General features: G+C 40.6%; 1 protein-coding gene across 1 annotated transcript; it reads right to left on the bottom strand.

The window, feature by feature from the left end:
* Nucleotides 1–214: 214 nt before the first annotated feature.
* tmem38b (transmembrane protein 38B) lies at nt 215–10,891 on the bottom strand. The gene is made up of 6 exons (XM_041058872.1): nt 10,439–10,891; nt 5,202–5,358; nt 4,508–4,692; nt 4,247–4,334; nt 3,693–3,810; nt 215–2,685 (listed from the first exon to the last, which is right to left on the bottom strand). Exons 1-6 carry the CDS (start codon nt 10,560–10,562, stop codon nt 2,389–2,391), a joined length of 969 nt encoding a protein of 322 aa, XP_040914806.1. The 5' UTR covers nt 10,563–10,891; the 3' UTR covers nt 215–2,388.
* Nucleotides 10,892–22,336: the final 11,445 nt, after the last annotated feature.

Genomic DNA, 22,336 nt, shown 5'->3' with positions numbered 1-22,336 from the left:
GCAAAGAGGGTCCCCTCCTGTCCCCATCCCTCCTTGCCTGCAGCTGCTGGCCAGCCTGTCAGTTCCCAGGCATCAAGCCATCACAGCTGACGCCTCCTCACGCCACCAAGTGGTAATCACCTATCCTGCACCTCTTATCAGCAGCGGTCTTATACTCCAGGAAGCAATGGAGGTTAAGATTCTATGAAAAGTGTTTATAGCTTCATTGGAGGAGTTTGAAATTTACTGTGTGTGTTTTCAAGCTGGAACTAAAGGTTCAGGCCATGTAATGAAGCCACATAAAACCCTGTGGACTGAAAAAATCTGTGGGTAGTACGCCATCATCTTAGTATGTACCTGACCTCGTCACTGTGGGGTCAAAGTCATGTGTATGACAATGTGTGTGCATTCAACATCTTTGCATTGTGTCTATATGCAGAAGTTGTGAGTGTGTGTTTTTGTGTTTGTGTGTGTGTGTCATGGGCTTGAAGAGAGGAAAATCGGATATTCCTGAGCCATTTTGCCAAATCCTTGCTATATCCATGCCCTCTACTCAAGAAGCCACCATGGGTTCAAAGTCATGTGTATAGGAAAGTGTGCATGCATTGTGTGTATAATCTACATCTGTGTGTGTGTGTGAAAGTCAGTCTGTGTGCACACATTTAAGGATTAATTTTCTGCACCTGACAACTGGAAAACAGGCAGAAGTCTGAGGGATAAAAAGAGGCTGTGGAGAAGAGCTGTAGGGCAGGTGAAGCACAGGGAGTGAGGGGCCAAGGTGGAAGGAGCGGGGGCTCGACAGTGGAGGGGCTGTGCTCAGCTCAGTGAGTAATTGTAGCGGGGGTCACACAGGTCCGGACCTCATTAAGAGAATTGTCTGGGAACTTTCAGGCTCTGAGTTGTCGTCATGTCACCTGCCTTCTTGTCATAGGAGGCAGCGCGAGGAAAACAGTGGCTTATTAATGTGTCTTTCAGTTTCCCAGGTCACACAGTTCAACATCAGAGACAGTAATATCAACACACACACGCAAACACAAAGCGGTTCTGCAGCAAACACTTCGAGCACACAAGCCTGCAATTGACATGCGTACATCTGAAATCTATGGACTTAGACGTATTAAAGGCAGGTACATCATCTCAACCAGTATCTTTTGATCGTCTTTGAACATCTTCTCTTTTCTCCTCGAAGCCCCCCCCCCTCACATTCTTAATTTGTATTCACTGGGGGCTTCTTCGCTGTCTGAGGTTACACAGATGAGAATTGGTGGGGATTTGGGGGATCTCTCTCCAGCAGCTTTTTAAAGAGGGTGAGGTATCAATCAGGTGCTGATGTTACACTGATGCAATCTTTTGGCCTATAGAGAAGTAACCTTACTTCTGGGCGCTGTGCTGCTATATCAGCTTAAAAGCAGCTAATACAGTTATCAATTATTCTTCGACACATGATACCATGAACACGTGCTGAGAGCTACATGAGCTACATGATGTTTGATTCTGTATTAATGTGTAGATTTATTTCAGGGGCACAGAATTTTTTTAATGTAACTGCTGATCTTTTTTTTAAGTAGTTGAGTTGTACCCAGCTGTTTGGGTTGAACTGTACAAATCTGTCTGATAAATCTGGAGGCTAAGTATCACAAGAACACATTTTATAGTGTATTTAAATCTGTTCATTCACATGCTTTCAGTTGTAATTCAAAGCATTCACCAAAGAAACACAACACAATAAAAAAGTTGTCTTCCATTTTGAAACGTTATACATTCAAGAGTGGAATTATTTAGTATAAATAGAATAAAATGTCTGAGTGTCACAGAATATAATCTCTGTTTTAGAAAAATCCATTACTATATCAGATTAGGAAATATATCATTTACATGAAGCAGAATATATACAGAAGGAAACAGAAAGAAAGAAAGACAAAGATATAGACATTCATAGATCAGCAGGTGCACAGCACTGTTCCCAAAACCCGGAGATAAAATTATCAAGTTTGTTCTCATTATAAATATATAGTAATATATATAATAATTAAGCTACACATTGTACTGCAAGTGTGCAATCAGTCCAAGGATAATATGATGTTCACATCCAACAGTATAAATATTACAGTACTTTAAGGATGGGGTAATTATCCCAGAATAAGGTGCAGGGTTGGCTGGAGTCAGCTCTTATTGAAATTCTATTTCAGCAGAAGGATTTAAATTGAATTCTGAGAAATGCGAAAGAAATTAAATAAATGGAAATAATGGAATAAAAAAAAATGTTTTAGCCAGCAGGACAAAAACATGCTTCTTGATAAAAGAAAATAGAAAAGAAAGTTTAAGTCCTGATAAGGCAAATCTGAATCAGAAATGACTCCACAACCCAGCTTAGAGGTGAAAAGGCGCTATGGGGCTTATAGAGGCTGACTAGTTGGTCTTTTTGCAGTTTGTTGTCTCTGTACTCTCTGACTCCTCTTTGGCTTTGAGCGATTCACATTGTCCCTTGACAGGAGAAACTGGGGTGTGTTTCCCTGTTGCTCCGTTCTCTCTGGACTCTTTGGTTGTGGCGGTGGAGGTGTTTGTTGTGCCATTATCAATACATGTTTTCTTTACCTCGTCAGTGAGGGCGGCATAAGGGGAGTAGCCGGCGAAGAGGGTCTTGTAGATGGCTGACTCGACGGCAGCAAATGGTGAGGCGGAGGAGCCTGTCAGCATCATCCTTGACTGAAAAAGACAAAATAAACGTGCGATGACAGAAGCAAGACGTGAGGAATGAGGGAAACATTTTTTATATTAAGTTTAGAGGAGAGCATGTGCCTGTCTAATCACTTCCAATCAATAGTTGCCTTACATCTATCAGGTGGCAAGAAACATGACTTCAAATGAATGCTAATGTTGCACCATAACTGCTGGATGTGTAAATAAACCCTTGTTTGCTAGCATGTGCTTGTTTAAGGCTAAAAACAAAGTCAGTTATTGCATGTTTAACCTTTTTCTGTTGTCAGACAAACAAACAATCATAAAAATGCGACCTCATTTAACATCACATAATGAGGTGAGGTCTGCATTGCAAACACTGGAAAATATATGTCAATATATAGCCAAATGGCTATAGCATGCATTTATCATATTATCTTGACTAATTACGCAATGGCAGCCATAAAAGCACAAAGTAAGAGGATAACGTATTAGCATGTACTTCTCATTAGGGAGCGAATGTATAACATCTGCATCATCAGGAACACAAAATAATAAATAGCAGGTTGGACACAACTCCTAAATCTGATGAAATGGTTCGGCGTTAATTTGACAGATCAGAGTCAGAGCGAGCTAACAGAATGAGAGTTGAAAGAAGACATGGTAGATTTATCTGTGTCTCAGTCAAGAGCACAAGTTTCCCAGAGAAGAGAGGATGATGCAAGCTGATGAAAATGATGCAAAAGCCCCAGCCCTACGGGTAATACCGAGCTAATGTGAGTCACCACAGCTAAAACTTCAAAAAAGCAGAGGGAGAAAGGTCATTTAAAAGACGAGCCATTACAGATATGGAGGGAGCTATAGCTCCGAAACATTTGTACCAGACTTAAGATCTAATTAATAAGCAAAGAATGGCATGAAATAGTTGTCCTTAACACAACTTCCTGTTCTGTGTCTGAATCACTACCACCTTGGGCATAAATACTCAAGGTCACAGCGTCAGGTATGAGCTACAGCACATACAATGGACTCACCTTGTTAACGACGGTAAAGATGGTGTAGATGAGCATCAGGTGGTGCTTCTGCAGAGGCAGGTAGTGTGTCTGCTGCAGAGCAAACAGCACGGCCCCTATCAGGGTGATCTTGGTTGGGCTAAACAAACATGTCATGAGGAATAATCAGTTATGATAAACAGTATGTTATTTTAAAAAAATGTAAATGTCTAAAATATGGAGGATAATACCTTCATGCACACACCTGAAAGATGTCACGTCTTATTTGTACAAATAAACTAAGCTGGAGACACACATCATCACTGCAGTTGTACATGCCATCTTATTGGGAACATAAGTCAGTTTTAATGCTGTCTTAAGGTAAAAAAAAAATGAATATGATGTTTCCTGATACACAAATAGGTGTAAAGAATAGAATTAGACGGCCTGGCTAACTTTTCCTTAAAAATTCACATTACACTCAATCCATTACAATACGCTCACAGTATATTAAAAATGTAGTTTCATAAGCACAAAGATAAAACAAAAAGGTAATGCACTGATGTAACATCAGCAGAGTCCTTTAGAAGACTTACTAAGACATTTTGAGCAGCTCATTAGTCTCCGGTTTCCACACACCTCGAACAAGCTGCTCAAAATTACTTATCAGACCACCTCCAGCACCTGTAGTGTGGGTAGAGAATACACACATGGTTGATACAAATGAATATGTTGTATATTCATGGTATTAATTAAAACACTAAATTCTTTTCAGTTGTTTGAAACCACTCACAAAATGTCATTACTATAAAAAAAAAAAAAAAAACCTTGAGTGTGACACATGCACACCGACTGACCTTTAGCCCACCCAATGGCAATCATGACCAGCAGGCTATCCTTGTATTTGCTATGAGCCTGGGTGACCCCTCCAAGCACCTTCCATGTCCTTGTCACTTCCTTCATCCCTGACAGCACCAGCCTGAGAGGCAGCAGGGCAGCACAACAGTACACCAGGTCCATGGGGCAGTAAAACACTAAGTACCTGCAGAGACACATGTGGCTCATTAAAGTCGCACATAAACATTTCAGATACCTGCTGCGTGGAAACTACAGCATGTTTTTAGTAAATATTTTTACAGTATCACACGCAAGGCTCTGTCAGGTACCCGTCTTCTCCAGCAGAGGGCAGTGTGTATTTTTATTTGTGTGAGAAGAGTGTAATTATATGTGCCACCAGCAGAGGGTACTAAAGGCTTTGTATTTAAAGATGGGACCTCAACAATAACCTCTCTGTTTCATTCAGTGTATTCCACATTTCATGCTCCCTTCACAGAAAATTAAGTAGATCCACATATCTTCTAAAAGAGAACCTCATTATTTGGTATTTTGCTTTAGGGATGCAGAGAGGAAAGGACACTGACCCGTTTCTGTGTCCTCTTTTCCTCAAAGCTCAAGAGGGCCTCTCACTGACCCTCACACTTTCTGCTTCCCTTTCCTCGCTCGCACTTTTCTCTGTCTACGCACTCAATTTCTCATTTCTCTGACATTTACCAGATGACTGAAGCAAGCAGAATGCTCGTGCCGTTGGTCAAAGGTGCTACAGGTGGCTCGGCCAGCATGATCCCAGACAGCACAGCGCCGCCAAAACAGAAGAGCATGGAGCTGAACCAGCAGGCTAAGGGGCTGACTCTGGAAACCTCGAGAGCTCCTGCACAAGAACAGAAGTAAATTAATTTGCTTGATTTCCTTGAGTCCCCCATAGGCAGTATACATATCTCCATACATAAGGTATTAGCCTACAGCGTCTAAACATTCTGAGCTCTCACATGAGCCTGTGAAAGGCAAGATTATTATGATTATATAAATCCCCCCACTATAGTGAATACTAAGGAACAGGCTTTGTGGACATGAGTGAAATGAAGTGTAGACTAAAAGCACAGTATTATGTCGGAATGCAATCAGAGTAACAGGTCAGTGGCAAACAGTGGAGTTGATACTGTGGCACCTCCCCCAGATACACGGAACAAAAACAGGCAAAGGTCTGTCAAGCACGGCTGCATTATTTGCGCCTGGGCCTACAGTTCAAAGTGCAGAGCAACGCCTCATGAAGCCATGACATTTACAGCCACAAACACTGACGATATCAGTTCACTGAAGGAGATAACCAGCTGCTCAGTGCTCCCTCTGTGTTTCCACCCTGTTTTAAAGTTAAAGACAACATGAGCTACAGAACTGCTCCCTGTAATGTTTTCTTGATGTCCTTGCTCTAAATCTTCACTGTGAAAGGAAGATTTAGTGTAATTATCATTTCTGTGAGCTGTCACTCAGGTTTTATTTACAAAATTATAACACAGACATTTTGTAGATCCCTTATCTAACTGTAAGCACCTTTGCACAGATAGTACATTACTATCCAAGACTGACTTGTTTTATCTCTACCAGAATTAATCCTGGAAAAGTACACTGAGATCTATATATCTCACTTAAGTTCACATAGAGTGCTCAGTTAACCCTGAGCCACCTGCCCAGAGTCACTGTGACCGCACACAGGACCATACTGGTAATCTGAGGATTACAGGCAGATTAGAGACTCCTGGACAGAGATCGGTAAACCTGGAGGATTTATAGCTCTATCTGCCTCCTGTGCAGACTCCCCTGGATTCAGTCTTCGTGGCTTACATTTAACTTTCCTCTCAAGTTTTAAAAGGATCAGAAAATGGTTGCGATTATTGGGTTTAGGTTTCTAAATGAGAGTGGCACTAATTTTTACTGTTGTAGCTGATTGAGGTGGAGCTAGTTTGTCTACTCCAGATACAGGTACTATTGTCCAGTGGCTTACAATTTATGGATCACACCCCAGTCACCAGATAAATCTCAGGGGACATGAGATGATTAATGGGGCAGGAAAGAAAAAAAAAAAAAAGCTCTGCTACACAAATCTGTTTTCAGTTTTTGGACTTTTCTCTGATCTTTGCTTTTTTGGTTCATTTTACTTCCTTCAGCTTCAAACATTTGTTTAAATGAAACCATGTGGGAAGTTTAGAAGGGAGATTTCTTTTTTTGTGAGGGATCACAAGCCAAAAGGTCAGGAACCGCTGGAGCTTAACAATGTGTTGTTTTTTATATCTTATATCAGAAATAATTAGAAAGAAAGAAAGTAAAAAGTACAAATTTTATTTTGTCTTTTTAGTCGAGTCAAATATTGCAAGTGGCTTCCTCCTCTCCTGTGATAGACTACACGAGCCCTGATGTGAATCCTCTGTATTAGTGCTTTCGGTCTTACGGCTGTTGTAGCACAAATTTCACAAGTGCAGCAGATTGCTTACAGAGTAAACAGTGTTGCTCTGTCATCACCTTTGGTTTCAAGAACAAAACAAACTGCTGCAGTCAGAGTCTGAGCCTGATCGCTGACTTGGGAAAGCTCCTACTTTTGGACTACTGCACTATAATTTTGCGAAACGTATTATAATTTCGTGTGTAGGCAAGAAATGCGTTCGTAGGTCCATGAAAATTATGTTGCTTTTCCGGAAGCTCAGCTGAAACCTGTTTGACAATTTCTGCATTAGAGATGCACAAGAAAATTGGATGCCAAAACAGACCAGTAAAAAAAAAAAAAACATTTTATGTTGAAATATAACAGACTGCTTGGGCTGCTCAGACATGCTGGGATACAAACACACTAAACCAGATCCTGTCTCTTGGTTTTGCATTTGAAGGAAACACATTTACAAAACAAATCAGAGCAATACAAGCCAAGTACAGCCTAGCTCTAACATGTCATAATGTGTTGGTTGTCTTTTCCATTTCTTTCTTTCTTTCCTCCTTCTTTCCTTCTCTTTCTCTCTCTGTTTATCTCCTGTGGGAAGCTGTGGGAGTTCATGTTGCGTCTCATCTCTATTCCCCTCAGTTCACCCAGGAATAAAAACAAACCGGTCGTAGCTGGTCTTAAAGGCCTGCTACAATAGTTGTTGGAATGAAATGAGTTTTGCCTTTCGAGGCCACTTGCAAATTATCTTAAGATTGGTGTATTTACTGTGCAGGTGTTTATTTACATTCATGAGTAGAAACCAAGATCTTTACAAATGAACACAAATAATGTGGGCATCGAGAAAAGTCTTGTAGCTAAGAAACTGTCCATTTGTTGCTACTGCAGCAGTGTTGATGCAACCTGATCAAAAACAGTCATTTAAGTCTTAACCAGGACATCTCATCTCATAAACACCAAACACATTATCTAAGCCTGTAAATGTGATTGAAACTCACTCTCAAGCTGCCAAGTTCTTTATTCCCCAGTTCCATTCTCTTCATCTACATTTCAATAATTCTATATCTGTTCTCAAAATCCATTGCTCTTTCTTGACACTTTTGTTATCACTTAATCTCAGCCTGAATCTCTCCTGAGCCACAGCCTTATTTTCGTTTGCCCGTTATTTTACTTTCATGACCCCTCGTGAAACTCTTACCCCACTCTTCTTCTCTCTGTGGACAGAGTCATTACAGGCAGAGCTAAATGAGAAAAAAGTGTCTTATCTCTGGTTATTTTTGGATTGAAGAGAGGACCACTGATTGACATATAACCACTGCTCCTCTTCCATGTCCCCTGTCCTCCTGTTTCCCCTACAATCGACTCACAGCAAGGTTTAGAAATGTGCTTTAAATAACTCCACAGTAAACTGTCACGGCAGTTCTGCGTTTTTCCTGTTTGAGGCTTTGGATAAATGATTTTCTCTTCGTGAAAAAGATATTTTCAGAAAATTATTAGGTTACTTGTGTGTTGAGCAGCTCCAGCACTGAACACCCAGTGCTGATGCACTTCAGAGCAGAAAGGAGAGATTAACACAGGAAAGAGAAAAGAAAGGGAGGGTTGAGTGGTTTATGGCATTCCTTTCCTTTTTGGGGAAAAGAAGAACTGGAGCTGGCTCCACGAGTGTTTTATGTCTCGACTTTTATTCCGGTTTTATTGAACCTCTTTTCAAATGACCTGGAGATTTAAACCTCCTTTTCGCTGTTCTCTCAGTAACTTTTTGTTAAGCTATAGTGATCTATTGTAAAACAAAGTACATGCTTAAAACAGGGAAATACAATGAGCACAGACACACAGAGAAACACACATTGCTGTTTGGTAACTACATCTGATATTGTCAACAAGATTCATTCCTCAAATATCTCAGCTATGTCACCATATGTAAAGAAAAAATGAAAACATGCACGCACAGAGGGATTTCGTGTTGTGTTTGCTGACCTCTGACATATTGTTTGTCCATATTTTTACTCTCTGTGTATCTTTCTTTCAGCTACAGATAGATTGATGGGAGAGGAGGACAAAGGGTTAAAAGGTCACGGCAGCTCAGATGCTTTGCAAGGCAAGTTCGAAAATAGACTGTAGATTTACAGCAGCAGGACAACAATGGACTATGAGTGTGTTCTTGAAAGTGTGTGTGTGTGTGTGTGGAAAGTCAAAGTTAAAGTCCACCTGTCCCTGTAGCCACTATCTCAGTGACATAACATAGCTGGCTCAGTGCCTGCCCATGGTCTCAGGTGACACAATAGGCTGTGGCTGAGTATTACAGTGTGCGTTTTATAGTTTTTCCACTCACTCTATCGCACTTGTGTGTAATGTGTGTTTGTGTTTGTCAGGCAAACAAAGAATGGCAAACATGAGCAACAGTCTAAGACAGGGGTGTCAAACCTGTCCACAAAGGGCCGGTGTGGCTGCAGGTTTTTGTTCCAACCAATGAAGAGCACACAGTTTGACCAATCAACTGTCTGAAGACTGAGATCAGTTGATTAAATGAGTCAAGTCTGGTGTGCTGCTGCTTGGTTGGAACAAAAACCTGCAGCCACACCGGCCCTTTGTGGACAGGTTTGACACCCCTGGTCTAAGACATGATAGACGACTGTATCCAGCTGACTTCATAATGAGATCAGCTAATGATCTAGATCAGTTAGTTAAAAAATAACTAAAAGCTGTACACTGCAGGCGACTATTGATTTGTGTATTTGCAATATACAAGCAAAACAATTCAGATCAGTACATTTAGATTTTACTGATTTAGACCACAGGAGGCGCTATCCCAATGCAGCCTGTTTAATATTCAAAGGCCTCAGTATTTGCTTCTTCAGTGACACATATCCAACAGCATAAGAAAGGATGATTTGGCTGCGATCAATATCAGAATATTAGTTAGAATCTTTTTCCAATATCATTTTAAAAAACCTGACATACCAGTGCATCCCATTATGTGTTTTTTTATATTCATTTTACAACGATATCAAAATAAATGCTGGTTAATTTGCTTTTGTCAACTGACCAATCGACTTATGGATTAATTGGATAATCTTTTCTGCTCTAAATCCAGTATCTTCCACATCACATGCTACACTGAAAAACTACACTAAAAATGCATACATAAAAAATAAATAATAATTTAACTGAGGTTATTATATGTCCTGTAGCTAACAGCAACAAGGTTAATGTTATGAAAAACAGGTCTCAATTTAATGGACAATTTAAAATAGTATAGAGAAGAACGCATGTTTTCATTTTGGTACAGCAGACTAGGACTTTTAAATTACCAACTTCCTCTAAACAACCTTGTGGCCGTGTGGCATTCAGGTGCAGAACTTAAAATAAAAGGATACCTGTCGGCCAGTTGAAGAAGTTAAAGTTTCATGAAGTTAAACTACTGCAAAGCAAGTCTGTCGCTTTCTCATATTTTACTAAAACTGTGAATATCGAGCGTGTGAAGTCACTTATCTTGCGCTTGAACTTCGAGTCAGCCACTTACCTGGCTGCTCCCTCAGAGCCATGACTGACACCATGTAGTGCGCCATGTCAAAGTATGGAAACATGGACAAGTTTGCCAGCCCGTGGGACAGTTCGTCCAAGTGCAGCAACCCGAACAAATCCATAATGTTATTTCTAAAACTCTTCTGCGTTCAGTTGGCTCTTCTAGTTAATCCCAGAGAGGGGTTCCCGTGGAGAAAAGGCACCGGTCCAACTCTGAGCATCAGGGCAAACACTTGGCTTCTTCCACCGTCTGTCAAGTCTGACTCACGCCGAAAACAGCTGTGTGTCTTGGGGATGCACTGCGGCCAAGCTGCTCGCAGCTGGCTAGTTGACTTCGGGGATCGCCGCTCGTCGCTGGGCAACAGATCTGTACGGCCAGGGGATGGTCATCATCGGTGTTAGCCCATCAACGAGGCTGTCACCAGCGCATAGGCGGAATTCCTGCTCCGTCTTCCGCCATACTAGTGATGTGGCGGGCGGAGCCAGAGCGGCTTTGTAATTGGCGGAACGAGAGCACTGCGAGCCAATCGTGTGTCAGAGTGTGGCTCTGAGAGGTGATGCTACAGGATTTGTAAAAGCAAACAGGACCCCCCCCCCAGTAGTAGTAGTACATGTCGTCTTCTTGTATATGTTTTCCATGATCGTCTATACAGTACTCTGTAACTTTAATAGGTGGAGCCTGCTGTTAGTGAATATAAGGAAAATGTACTATCAAAAGTCAAAGTGCAGACAAATGTAGCCTATACACTCACTATCACACTAACACCGTACTAATACTGGGTAGTTCCTCCCTTTGCTCTCAGAACAGCCTCAGTTTTTCATGGCATGGATTACACAAGATGTTGGGAGCATTTGTTTGAGATTCTGCTCCACCTTATCATGATTACATCATATCCTTTCTGCAGATTTGTCCGCTGTACAGTCATACTGCCAATCTCCTGTTCTACCACATCCCTAAGGATTCAGATCTGCTGACCGGGGAAGTACCGCTGAAGTACACTGAGCACATTGTCATGTTCATGAAACCGATTTGAAACGACTTTTGCTGTGTGACATTTTGCATTAGCATGCTATTTCACATAAGGTTGCAAGTGATTATTTTCAGTATGGATTAATCTGCTTTTTATTTTCTTGGTGTAAGTGAAAATCTGAGTAATTGTAAACTGCTATAAAGAAGGTATTTCCAGTTCCTTTTGATACACGATTTACATGCTCTTGTTTTATTTCCTCTATATACAAGAACATTTGCAGCCCTGCCAGCTTTGGCTTGTACAATTTAAAAAAAAAAAGCTGAGCCATGTTTTTATACATTTATGGCTCAAAATGTCCATCCCCCTATTGTAACTGCATTCGTACTAGTTAGACAGCATTTGTTTTGGCTACATCATCTCTCAGCAATATAAAAGCATCAACCATACAAACACATGAGGGAAAGCATAAAAGCTGCCAAAGAAAGTCTAGGTTATCACAAAGAACAAAACACATGCTGACTGTGAGCTAGTCTGTTGTCACACCAGATCCCAATTTTTATTGGGTTTGACAGCGCACAAAAACTGTGTTGACACGACAACATTTGCGAACCAGAATGACCCTGTGGCCCCGGTCCATCAGCTCAACCAGAGCACTATTCATGCTTTTGCAGCAACGTGTGGAATTCAAGCAGATTCAGAGTGTGTAGTGGAGGGTGGGGGCTGGCTGACACTTTTTGAACTCATCTGGGTCAATACAATCATGTCATGTTCACAGCAACATCAGCAGTTTCACAATAACTTTATAAATCATGTTATGTATTCCAGTGAACCAACAATATGATATATTGACAGAAATCCAGTGGTGAGTTGTACTGTCTAATTGGTATGAACTCCACTTGTATGAATTCTGTGAAACTAGGAAACAAAGACTCAGGAAAAAAACAAACTCTGACAGGTGCACAGGTATGAACATGACCACAGGAACAAACTCTGGGACAAACATAGATGCCAACACAGACAAACTGACAGGGGAGCAACGAGACTTTTATATAAACTGACGTTTGATTGGCAACAGGTGATACAAATTAGGGCAGGGCAGACAATCGACAAGGCGGGAAACAAGACAAAGACAAAAGGTAGATACGAACAGATCCACAAGGCACAGGGCTTCAAAATAAAACATGAAATGCTAAATCAAACAAGGAAGATACACAAGCAGCAGGACTTGAAAACAAAGAAATACTCAAGAACCAAAACAAGAATCCTCAGATTATAAAGATTTCAACCAAAACCATCCAAAAGGAGTTCAACAAAAATTCAAAAGAATTCAATACAGTCACCAAGGGGCTGATCATGACCACAAGTTAAACAAAAGACCAACAGCAGTCCACAAATAGTCCAAAAGCCCCAAAACAGGCCACCGAGAGTTCAGCCAAAGCCCCATACAGTCCAACAAGTGTCCGAAAACAGCCACCAAGTGGCTGATCATAGCAGTTCAGCTGTGAATATTTACATATGGAGTTCACAATGTATAAAGCAAGCTGCATCTGCAATCTTCCTGACTCTGATGTCATGATACTGTAGGCTGTGGACTTTCAGTGCTAAAAGCTGAGCATGACACCTGGTGGTGGCTCCATATGAATTTTGTTCTTTTCAAGTTTTACAGTTCTGTCACCTTTAAAACGAAATATGGTTAACTGCTATTGAATTGCAGATCTAGTAATAATTATTGTGTTGCAATGGGATTTATTAGCACAATTCTAGCTCTGCAAGCACTCAGATATCCATTCTTATTTCTATCTATTGACCAAGCCTTTTCACCATCACATGCCTTGATCTACCAGTTCAAAAATACACTCAAACCCCAAAAGTTACACCCTCTGTTTTAAGTGATACACCTGGTTGTGTATACAATAAATCAATAAACGTTCATTATATTGCACAACATATATAAAGCACACAACAAGCAGCTGCATCCAAAACGTTGCAGTCGTCTTCATGTGAAACTAAAACACTTCCTCTCGTGAGAAAGCGAGAACGCCAATCTCAATAATCAGATGTCAAACTTGCAACATAAATGTCTGTCATTTTAAAAAGGCACCTGCTATTTATATCTAACATCTCCGTTTGTTTTTGATCATTTAAAACAGCTGCTCTTACAAAAGATCATTGTATCAGTAAATGATCTGCGAATTGAAGATGTACAGCTTGTAAAGGTATTTTAAGCTGTAATGTGATGGAACAACCACTAGATGGCAGCAGTTAATAATCCATTACACATATTGCTCCGTTAACGTCTGCTCTGAAACATAACCACCCATCAACAGCAACAGTCTAATGATCGCTAATATCATATTCGTATTTCATGGTATTTTATTAAAAAGGATAAATCAGCATTGTGGTCCAATGAGTGATTGGACCACATTCAGGGGACTGTCAAAATGAAAAATAGGCTTTCGTTGATAAAGGTTAGTCATCAAACTTTGGGCTTAATTGAGGTGTGGATCAGTGAAAAATGCTGATGTTCACCTTTTTGTGACCTTGCTCTTTTTCAAAGTACACAACCCAAGTGTCCCTTGTTACAGCTGTGGGGAGGTGATGTGGTTCAAAGCTGTGAACATGGCCTGATAAATATCTTGAGGACACAAAGTACCTGATGAGGTAACCATGTATTTAAAACATTTGTAGTGAAACTCCACCCGAGACCAATCCTGTGTTTGTGTTGGTAGCCGACAGAGCAGGGAGATGTGTATCAGCTTGTTTAAACCTCTGAGTTGTACAGTATGTCATCATTGGAAGCTGTACATTACTTCCAGGGCCTGCGTTTTAGATCTGACCCAGCAACAGTATATTATGTGACACCTCCCATAAATATATTATAGGACCAGGGGTCTTTCAGGTTCAAGGCTCAGTGCTTGTTGATGCTCTCAACACTCACACTCACATATATACACATACCCCCCCCCTCCTGCCCCCTCTGCCATCCGAGCACTTCTCATCAGTATTCTCCCAGTGGTGCAGGATTAAATTGTGTCCACAGCTCCGACAGCACAGGGACGGCCTATCATTCCTCGGATTTCTGGGGCCCACCTCAAAACTGGCTCAATCAGGGGATTTCAGAACAACTGGAATCTTTATTCAATTACATCTGTGGCTGCTAAGCCTGTCACCAGTGTGCTACCCCCTCCCAAGTTTAAAGCCCCCCAGTGCTGTCTTCACTGAGGAAGTCAGGCAGGGGTGAAGCCAGATGAGGTTGTGCTGGTATTCTAAGAACTATCTGTATGCAGAGTTTGCCCGTCTTGGAACAGTTCCTGTGCCATTCATGTCAAACAACTGAAGATCAGGCCTTTGTAAATGGGTGAAGAGCTGCTGATAGCTAAAAATTAAACCACAAATGTTTAGCTTGTGCATGTGGAACATGTGTTTTCAGGCCCACTTCAAAACTGTAAAATAATAATGCAGTAACATAATAAAATGCATCATTTTAATAATTTATTGTTGACAAGGCTATTCTATTCCTCTACAAACTATTCTATTTTTCTGCTGGTTAGTCTAATGCATGATTAGCTGACTGCTAATTAAACAAAACATGATTCTCTCACAGTTTTTTACAAAAACAGAGCATTATTTACTTATTTGTTTAGTGGTTGGTTTGTTTGTTGTTTTGATTTGTGTGGTGTTAACTTGTTGGCATGTTCTCCCCACCTGCGTCTTCCTCTGAATGCTCATGTTTCCTCCCACGGTACAAAGACACAAAGGACGGTGAATTTCATTAGCTTACCCTTTGAGTGTGAGTCAGGTTGTTTGTCTGGGTTCACCATCACTGACATCACTGACTTTCTAAAGTGTTTCCCATGCTCCTGCCCACTTCATTTCAGGAAAGACTTCAGCCCATGCGAGTGACTGTGAATAGGAAAACACAGACGAAGGTAATCAGAGCAACATCCTTAGATCCTAGAACCAACTCTTTTACCAGAATAAACATAATTAAAATAAGTAAGCGAGACATTGCATTTTTCTCTTCACTCTCTTGCTGTTTAAAGATTGCAGATCATTTTTCAGCTTGTTTTTTACAGTATATTAACTTGTATTTATTGATTTTTTTTGGAGGGGGGGGGCATTTGGGGCAGCGCAACAAGCTGAAAGCACAATATTGACATACTGTCACTGTTATAGCAAATATGGTAGCAGACAGTTGCCTTTTTACACATTCAGCAGACAAGGAGCAATATAAGAATTCATTTGAAGTGTTTTTTGTGCGCCTAATGAATGTAAGTCAAGTATTCACTCTCTTTTAGCTCCGTATTTAATAATAATAAAAATAATACATCAAATTTGTATAGCACTTTTCTGGGTGCTCAAAGACGCTGGACAATGGAAGATGGTATTTGGTCTCTATCATCTCCTGAGGGAAATATCTGACTCTTTAGCTGCTAAATTGTCCACTATGTTCACCAGCTAGTCGCTTAAGTTGTCTGCTGCATTTGGAAACAACACTTGTCAAAGCAGTGAGAGAGAAACAAAAACGTTTCAGGCCAGGAAACCAGAAGCTGAAACACTCCCGAAAGCTGAAAAGAACCGAGTTGGGTGTTACAATAATTGCCTGTGGGTTTGTCACTGCAAGCCATTTTCATTACTCAGGGTCATTTGTTCCATTGTTAGCAGAAAAATATTTATTATAGCTGCTTTAATGGAGACATTTAACATTTTAGTACATTATTGTGTGCTCCCAGCACAGAAACAGACAGTATAATTGTGTAAAACAAAGATTTATTTTCCTCACCATTTAACAAATGGTAGCTGTCAGAGGTGTCTAACTTTCTGACACAAAAAAGATGGGTCATGATAAAACAACATAACATAACCTTTGGATTTAAAGTTTTATTTTGAAGCGATGAAGTTGGAGGCAGAGCACACGCCCACCTCATGAAAGATGACATAAAGACAGAATGAGTAATGGTGAATGTGCCATACAGCTACTCTGATTCATTGTTGTTCAGGTGTTCATGTGCCAATCATCGCATAAAAAGTCTCCTGAAAATGTATTCTATGATGAACAAGTGGACAACTGACAACTGATACACTGGACATTTTTATAACAGATGATGCTGGCACGTGAAGCTCTATGCTGTAAACAACATGACTGGTCGGGATGTTGTTGTGTATATGTGTAGCAACAGAGCAAATTCCTCGGTATGGTGGGCAAGATGCAGTATACAAGCCCATTAATCAAACTGAGCCACCGAGAGGATCCATTATGTATGTGTGTGTACTTGTACATCTATCTTTGTGAGGACCAAAATCAGCATAGACTTTACAGAGAGAGGACGGTTTGGGAAAGTGAGGACATTTTGGTCAGTCCTCACTTTCTGACACACCTTAAAACGGCTGTCTGAGGGTTAAGACTGGGTTTTAGGGGGAAGGTTAGAATTGGGTTTAGGTTTTGGTGAAGGTTAGGGAAAGGGGCTAGGGAATGCATTATGTCAAGGAGTGTCCTCATAAAGATATAAGGACAAGTATGTGTGTGTGTGTGTGTGTGTGTGTGTGTGTGTGTGTGTGTGTGTGTGTGTGTGTGTGTGAGAGAGAGAGAGAGAGAGAGAGAGAGAGAGAGAGTAAGTAATGTAAACTTGAACAGACAGGATTTTTCCCATCGACACAGGGTCACAGTTTCATGATCATTTCCATAATTAAAGTATGCCTAAGAAAATACCTTTGGTGTATATGCCCCCCCCCCCCCCCCCCCCCCCAAAAAAAAAAGCTTGAGGTGTATTAAAAAATATATAACAGCCGAAGACAAAAGCTAAGTCTTCATTCTGCCCAATCTTCCATCTAAAGTCTGATTCTGAGATTCTGTTGCTTCACAGCTGTGGCTGATTTCTCCTCCATGCGTTTTTGGACTCTTGTGAATCATTCATCCAAATTGCTTTTAATTATAGCTTGAAACCCTAATCTTCCTAAACTGCCTGCTTATGTTTCTGCAAACAATTATTCTTCAAAGCTGGACCCTATTGTCAGAGATGGATGAGCTCTTGACAAGAGAAAGACCTACAGTAAATGAATTTACAGCACATGAAAACATGCAGCTCAGGCCATGTAGTTTCCTGCTTTGGACAAATTAACGTCTTTCTGACACTCAACACCAAATAAACTCAGAAAGAGTTAAATCAGTATTGACTGTAGGTACATCACAGGGAGCCGAAGTCATGACACCACATGTTCCGCAGGCTTCTGTAATTCAATGTGATCTTTCATTAAGCGTTTCTTTCATCTGTCTTTCAGAAAAAATGAAGCATGTTCCTGTTTTTGTTGCTAGTGTTTACTTTCCTTATTCTGGGACACATTATCATCCACTACAGCATTTACGATCAGAAATTTTAACAAAATTCAACATTTACTTTGTGAGCACAGGAAAAATACAGCTCCCACGAAAATTTTAAATTGCAGCAGTGTTACATGATTGTAAGTTAGTTTTGTCTACGTTGTTTGTTAATGGCCACTTTAAAAAACATGAATATAGAATAAACAACAATATTAGATCTTTTTTTCAAAAGACTACCATCCTTATCTAAACATACAAAGCCACATGACATAGGGTTAGGGTTAGGGTTAGCTCTGTTGAGACAACCTCTGTTCCAAGGCTGTATTTTTAGCTATTAGCATAGTTATAAAACTCAATAAGATTTTAAATGAGGTTCTGTTACTTCAAGAACTGGACCCGGAAGTTCTGGTTTCACTTTGGCTCTCTGTAATCTGTGCACACTGTATGCTCTTACTGAATATACATGATAAAATATTGTTTATGAATTGCATCAGATCCTGCTTATCTGTTTTGAGAGCCATGGCGAGGTAAAGAGATTTGTTTACATCAACATGTATCCAAAACACAGTGGCTCAGGCAGTGTGACATGACACCTTGACACATTAATCCCCAGCAACACTGCTTAAAACAGAAACTAACCCCAAAATGCTCTGGAACAACCAGTAACATATTTGTGGTTAGCTAAATATGTGACAGTGCGACAGTGACATGAAACACCTCATATAGGGTTACAGCGGTTTGAGGAACACAAGTGGAGCGATTATTTTGGACTTTTACCTGGTTGCGTTTGTGTCCACCAATCTTTGTTTACACAAACACACAAGCAGTTCCCATTGGGATCAATTTCCAAGAAAAATAACGATGGCGACGACAACAAACACAAAACATCAGCACCTACACAGCGTGATGATGCTTTATTCGTTTCAACAATGTGACAAACTCCTGAGGTTCATCTTATTTACCATGAGTCTCATGATCAAGCTCCCTCAGCAGACACAAAGAAGGTGGTTGCACAAAGACTCACTTGTCTTTATCCTTAACACCATGTTTATAAGAAAACAGAAGTTCTGCCTTCACAATGACTGAAAAGGTCAAAAGGGGTTCAGGATCAGTTCCTTCAAGTAATCCCAACCGCCCCCCTTTCCCTGCCACATGCAGCTGAATAAAACCACTGCAATTACTTTCAGTCAGTCACACAGAAGGATCATTGATCTGGGTTGCATCAACGCTGATATCAAATAGTTAAAGTGTGCGTGTAGAATGAGCAAACATCATTCCTGAGCCATAGCCACATGCATATAAGAATGAATCATTTATTCCTTTCCCTTGCACTAATCAGACACAGGTACTGGACTTGTTTTTGAAAAAAAAAAAAAGACTTTAAATATAAGAAACATGTTTTATCACAAGAGGAGAATGCCTCAGTGAACACTATTCTGTAGCTAAAGAGTTGAATTACACCGGGACCACAAATACAAAGTGAATTTAAGTTGAAGTTACAACACAAAACTGAGAAAATGATAGGTCTCTCTTGTAAACATGTCTTCAAAGAGAATTATATACAAAGTGTGCTTTTAAATTTACAATTAATCTAAACTCGTTGCTCATTCATATTTCATAATCCCCTTCATACTTATTTTGGTGAGTGTTCTAGATTATAATACTGTGATAATACTGTATTTGTCTTTCAACGTAATTAAATAGTGATTGCCTCTACACAGGAAAAAAGAACAGCTACTCTAGATTGACTGCATGAACAGACCGTTTGACTATGCATTATGTAGACAGTAAGTGTGCGAGAAAACCTACAGCAGAGTGTGTACTGTAGATGGTCCATGTGAACAGCCCACATAGCTTTTTGGCTGAGGACATAGCAAAAAGGAGGCCAGTCCCGAAGAGGAGGAGGAGGAGGTCTTGGCTCAATGAGAGAATTAATGGCTTAAACAACACCATTAGTAATCAAATCACATGTGCATGTGCAATGGTGCTGCATGGTTAATTAGTTTGCTGTCAGACTAACTTGCCTGATAGGGAATAACTGCTCATCTGTCTATCTCTACATCAGAATATACATTAGAAAAACGAAGCTTTCATTGACGGTAACCAACATAACTCTTTAATGTTGGTCAGCGGTTCATCAGTTCCTTGAGATTTTTCTGTATGGACGTGCTAGTGTCCATGGTCCAAATCCGTGGTCCTTATGGTTTGACAAGAAACAGATCTGTTCGCTTCTGATTTAAGCTGCACTAATCGATAGCTTTACATACATTAACAGTGGATCAAATGACTGTGTGATGTGAAAGGGGCCACTTGTAACGACAAACCCACAGATAATCATCACCTTACTCAGCATTTCCCATCAACTCTACAGAGCCTTTTAGCTGCTTTTAACTCACTGCTTTGGTTTTACGGCCCTTAACTTTACTGTTTTGGTTCACTTTCATCTCATTTCACTGTTTTCAGATGCAGCAAGCCTCTGGTTTCAACATAAAAAAAGCTTTTAAAATCTGCTGTTCGCTACCTGCCCAGCACCAAATGACACATAGACAAAACTATCAACAAGATGGTGAACACAGTGAAGCATTTTAGGAGCCAAAAAGCCAGATATTTTCATCAGGAGTTGGTGGAGACCAAAACTGAGGCAGGAGTAGAGTGACTATTGGACTTAAATTCATCAAGTGAAGACATGACATCTCCAGATGCTAACGTTGCTTCATGTCTGCTCTGAGAGTAAAAAGGTGTCTTAAGACACTTTGGTTTGTTGAAAAAAATAAGACACTCAGGATAGTGAAGATTTGTGCAGTCTATGTGTTGCTTTCAGCAGCTTGCACTGCTGTCTGCCACAGGCCGCGATATTTTCAGATTTTACACATGGTACCTTAAACACAAGTGAGTAGAAAATCCTAAGAAGTATAAATTGAGTATAATAATCATTTTCCTTGGATGTTAAAAATCCCCATGGATTTTCTATCAGCTGTTTCAGCGTGATAGTGAACTGCAATGGTAGCTGACAGCGAGGATATCATCTCAGTGACAAGTTTCAGGCAGAAGTGTGACCAAAACCCCAAGTGTGCCATGCCCTGGGTCATTACTGTGCTTTTACCAGTGTTATGAGATTTTTTTTCTTTTTTTTTTTTACTGTAAAGTGCTTGAATTGAATCAAACAACTCAGGGCTGTAACACATGCGACAACACAATCTGCAGCACATTAGATGTACAGAGAAGGTCAGTCAGTGAGTCAGCTTGTTGTTTTCCGCCTCAGGAAACTAGATGTATGTGGGACATTGGCTGCCTCTGGGTCTGGCTGGAAAAACCTCTCACCCTCCAGACCTCTCCACACTGCTCTCAGCTTCCAACTACACACACACACAGACACGCACACATACTCACATAGAAACAACCTAGACACATCAGTGCCCTGTGTTCTATCTACGGCCTCTAAACCAAGTGTGTGTGCTGGTGTGTGTGCATGTGTGTCAGTCTGACCACACAGCGATGCAGGGAGTCGTGTGACTGGCGTCATTCTGTGGTAAATTAGTAGTCATGTTATAAACAGATTATTTTAGTCTCTGATTACGTACGTACCAAATGATGGCTTAGCCTAAACACCAGGGACTCTGCCCAAGTGTCCTCTCTTTGATTACACAGACGAGGTTTTGACAATAATTATTATACTAAAGAAAGTTGGGCAGAATGATTTCCAAACTGGATAAAGGTATTATAAAAACCATTTCACTGAACATTCTGTTATAAGGCTGCAGGGAGATTGTTACAGTTACTAGTCAGGGACAGATAATTTTTTTTAAAAAAGTATATATTTTAAGTGGTTATAATGCATTTCTGATTACGTCAGATTTTCAAGTCCCTCTCCATCTTCCTCCGGATGCAGCTGCTGTTTCCACATACAACCAGGAAATGAGGAGTGTGAAACTCTCCTGTGTGCCACACCAAGTTAACACTGAGGATTACACATGCACCAGCTCAGTTTTTCTGATGAACCACCTCCTGCTATTACAACAAACAAAGCACCTCTGAATGCATCATACACATCAGACACAGGGAAAAGGGTGGAGGGTGAACTCCACCCTCTTCACAAACCTCACCAACTTCGTCTCTCTCATAAACCCATGCGCACATCTGCACTTTCTCTCTGCTACCGGGCTAAACCATATCATTTCAGGAAGACCAAATCTGGGTGTTGTCTGTTTCTGGCGAAACCACACCACCAGGCTGGTTAGAGAGATGGCTGTGGCAATACCTTTAATAGACGCTATGACGGTTTATGTTAGTCAGAGAGAGTTAAGTGGAAAGAAGAAATGGCGACTAGAAAAAAAATGTTTCACCCAAATATGGCATCACCAAAATAGGACATGAGTTATACCCTCCGGTGTGTGTGTGTGTGTGTGTGTGCACTTGTGAATCACAGAATACCAAAAAAGTGGCGGTTTAACAAGAAGACACGTGAGAGTGAGAGCTAAAGTGAACATAAAACTCAACGGAGAGGTCAAACCAGTGTTGACCTCTCACATTGCACCCAAGGTATGTGGACTATGTTGTTCCCACGACAAATAACAATAAATGTAATGTGGTAGAAGTATAAAGTAGA

Source organism: Toxotes jaculatrix, chromosome 16 (genome assembly GCF_017976425.1).
Source record: "Toxotes jaculatrix isolate fToxJac2 chromosome 16, fToxJac2.pri, whole genome shotgun sequence".
Lineage (NCBI taxonomy): Eukaryota > Metazoa > Chordata > Actinopteri > Toxotidae > Toxotes > Toxotes jaculatrix.
The sequence above is the reverse complement of the archived record's forward strand: the minus strand, read 5'-3'. Positions and strand labels throughout refer to the sequence as shown.

What these genes read in the sequence shown, in the direction of transcription:
- tmem38b (XM_041058872.1), bottom strand. Translation starts at nt 10,562, where the DNA reads ATGGATTTGTTCGGGTTGCTGCACTTGGACGAACTGTCCCACGGGCTG. An exon ending in GGCTCTGAGGGAGCAGCCAG is followed by an intron (nt 5,359 to 10,438) that starts GTAAGTGGCTGA and finishes GTTCTTGTGCAG; the next exon opens with GAGCTCTCGAGGTTTCCAGA. An exon ending in GAGCTGCTCAAAATGTCTTA is followed by an intron (nt 3,811 to 4,246) that starts GTAAGTCTTCTA and finishes ATGTTTGTTTAG; the next exon opens with CCCAACCAAGATCACCCTGA.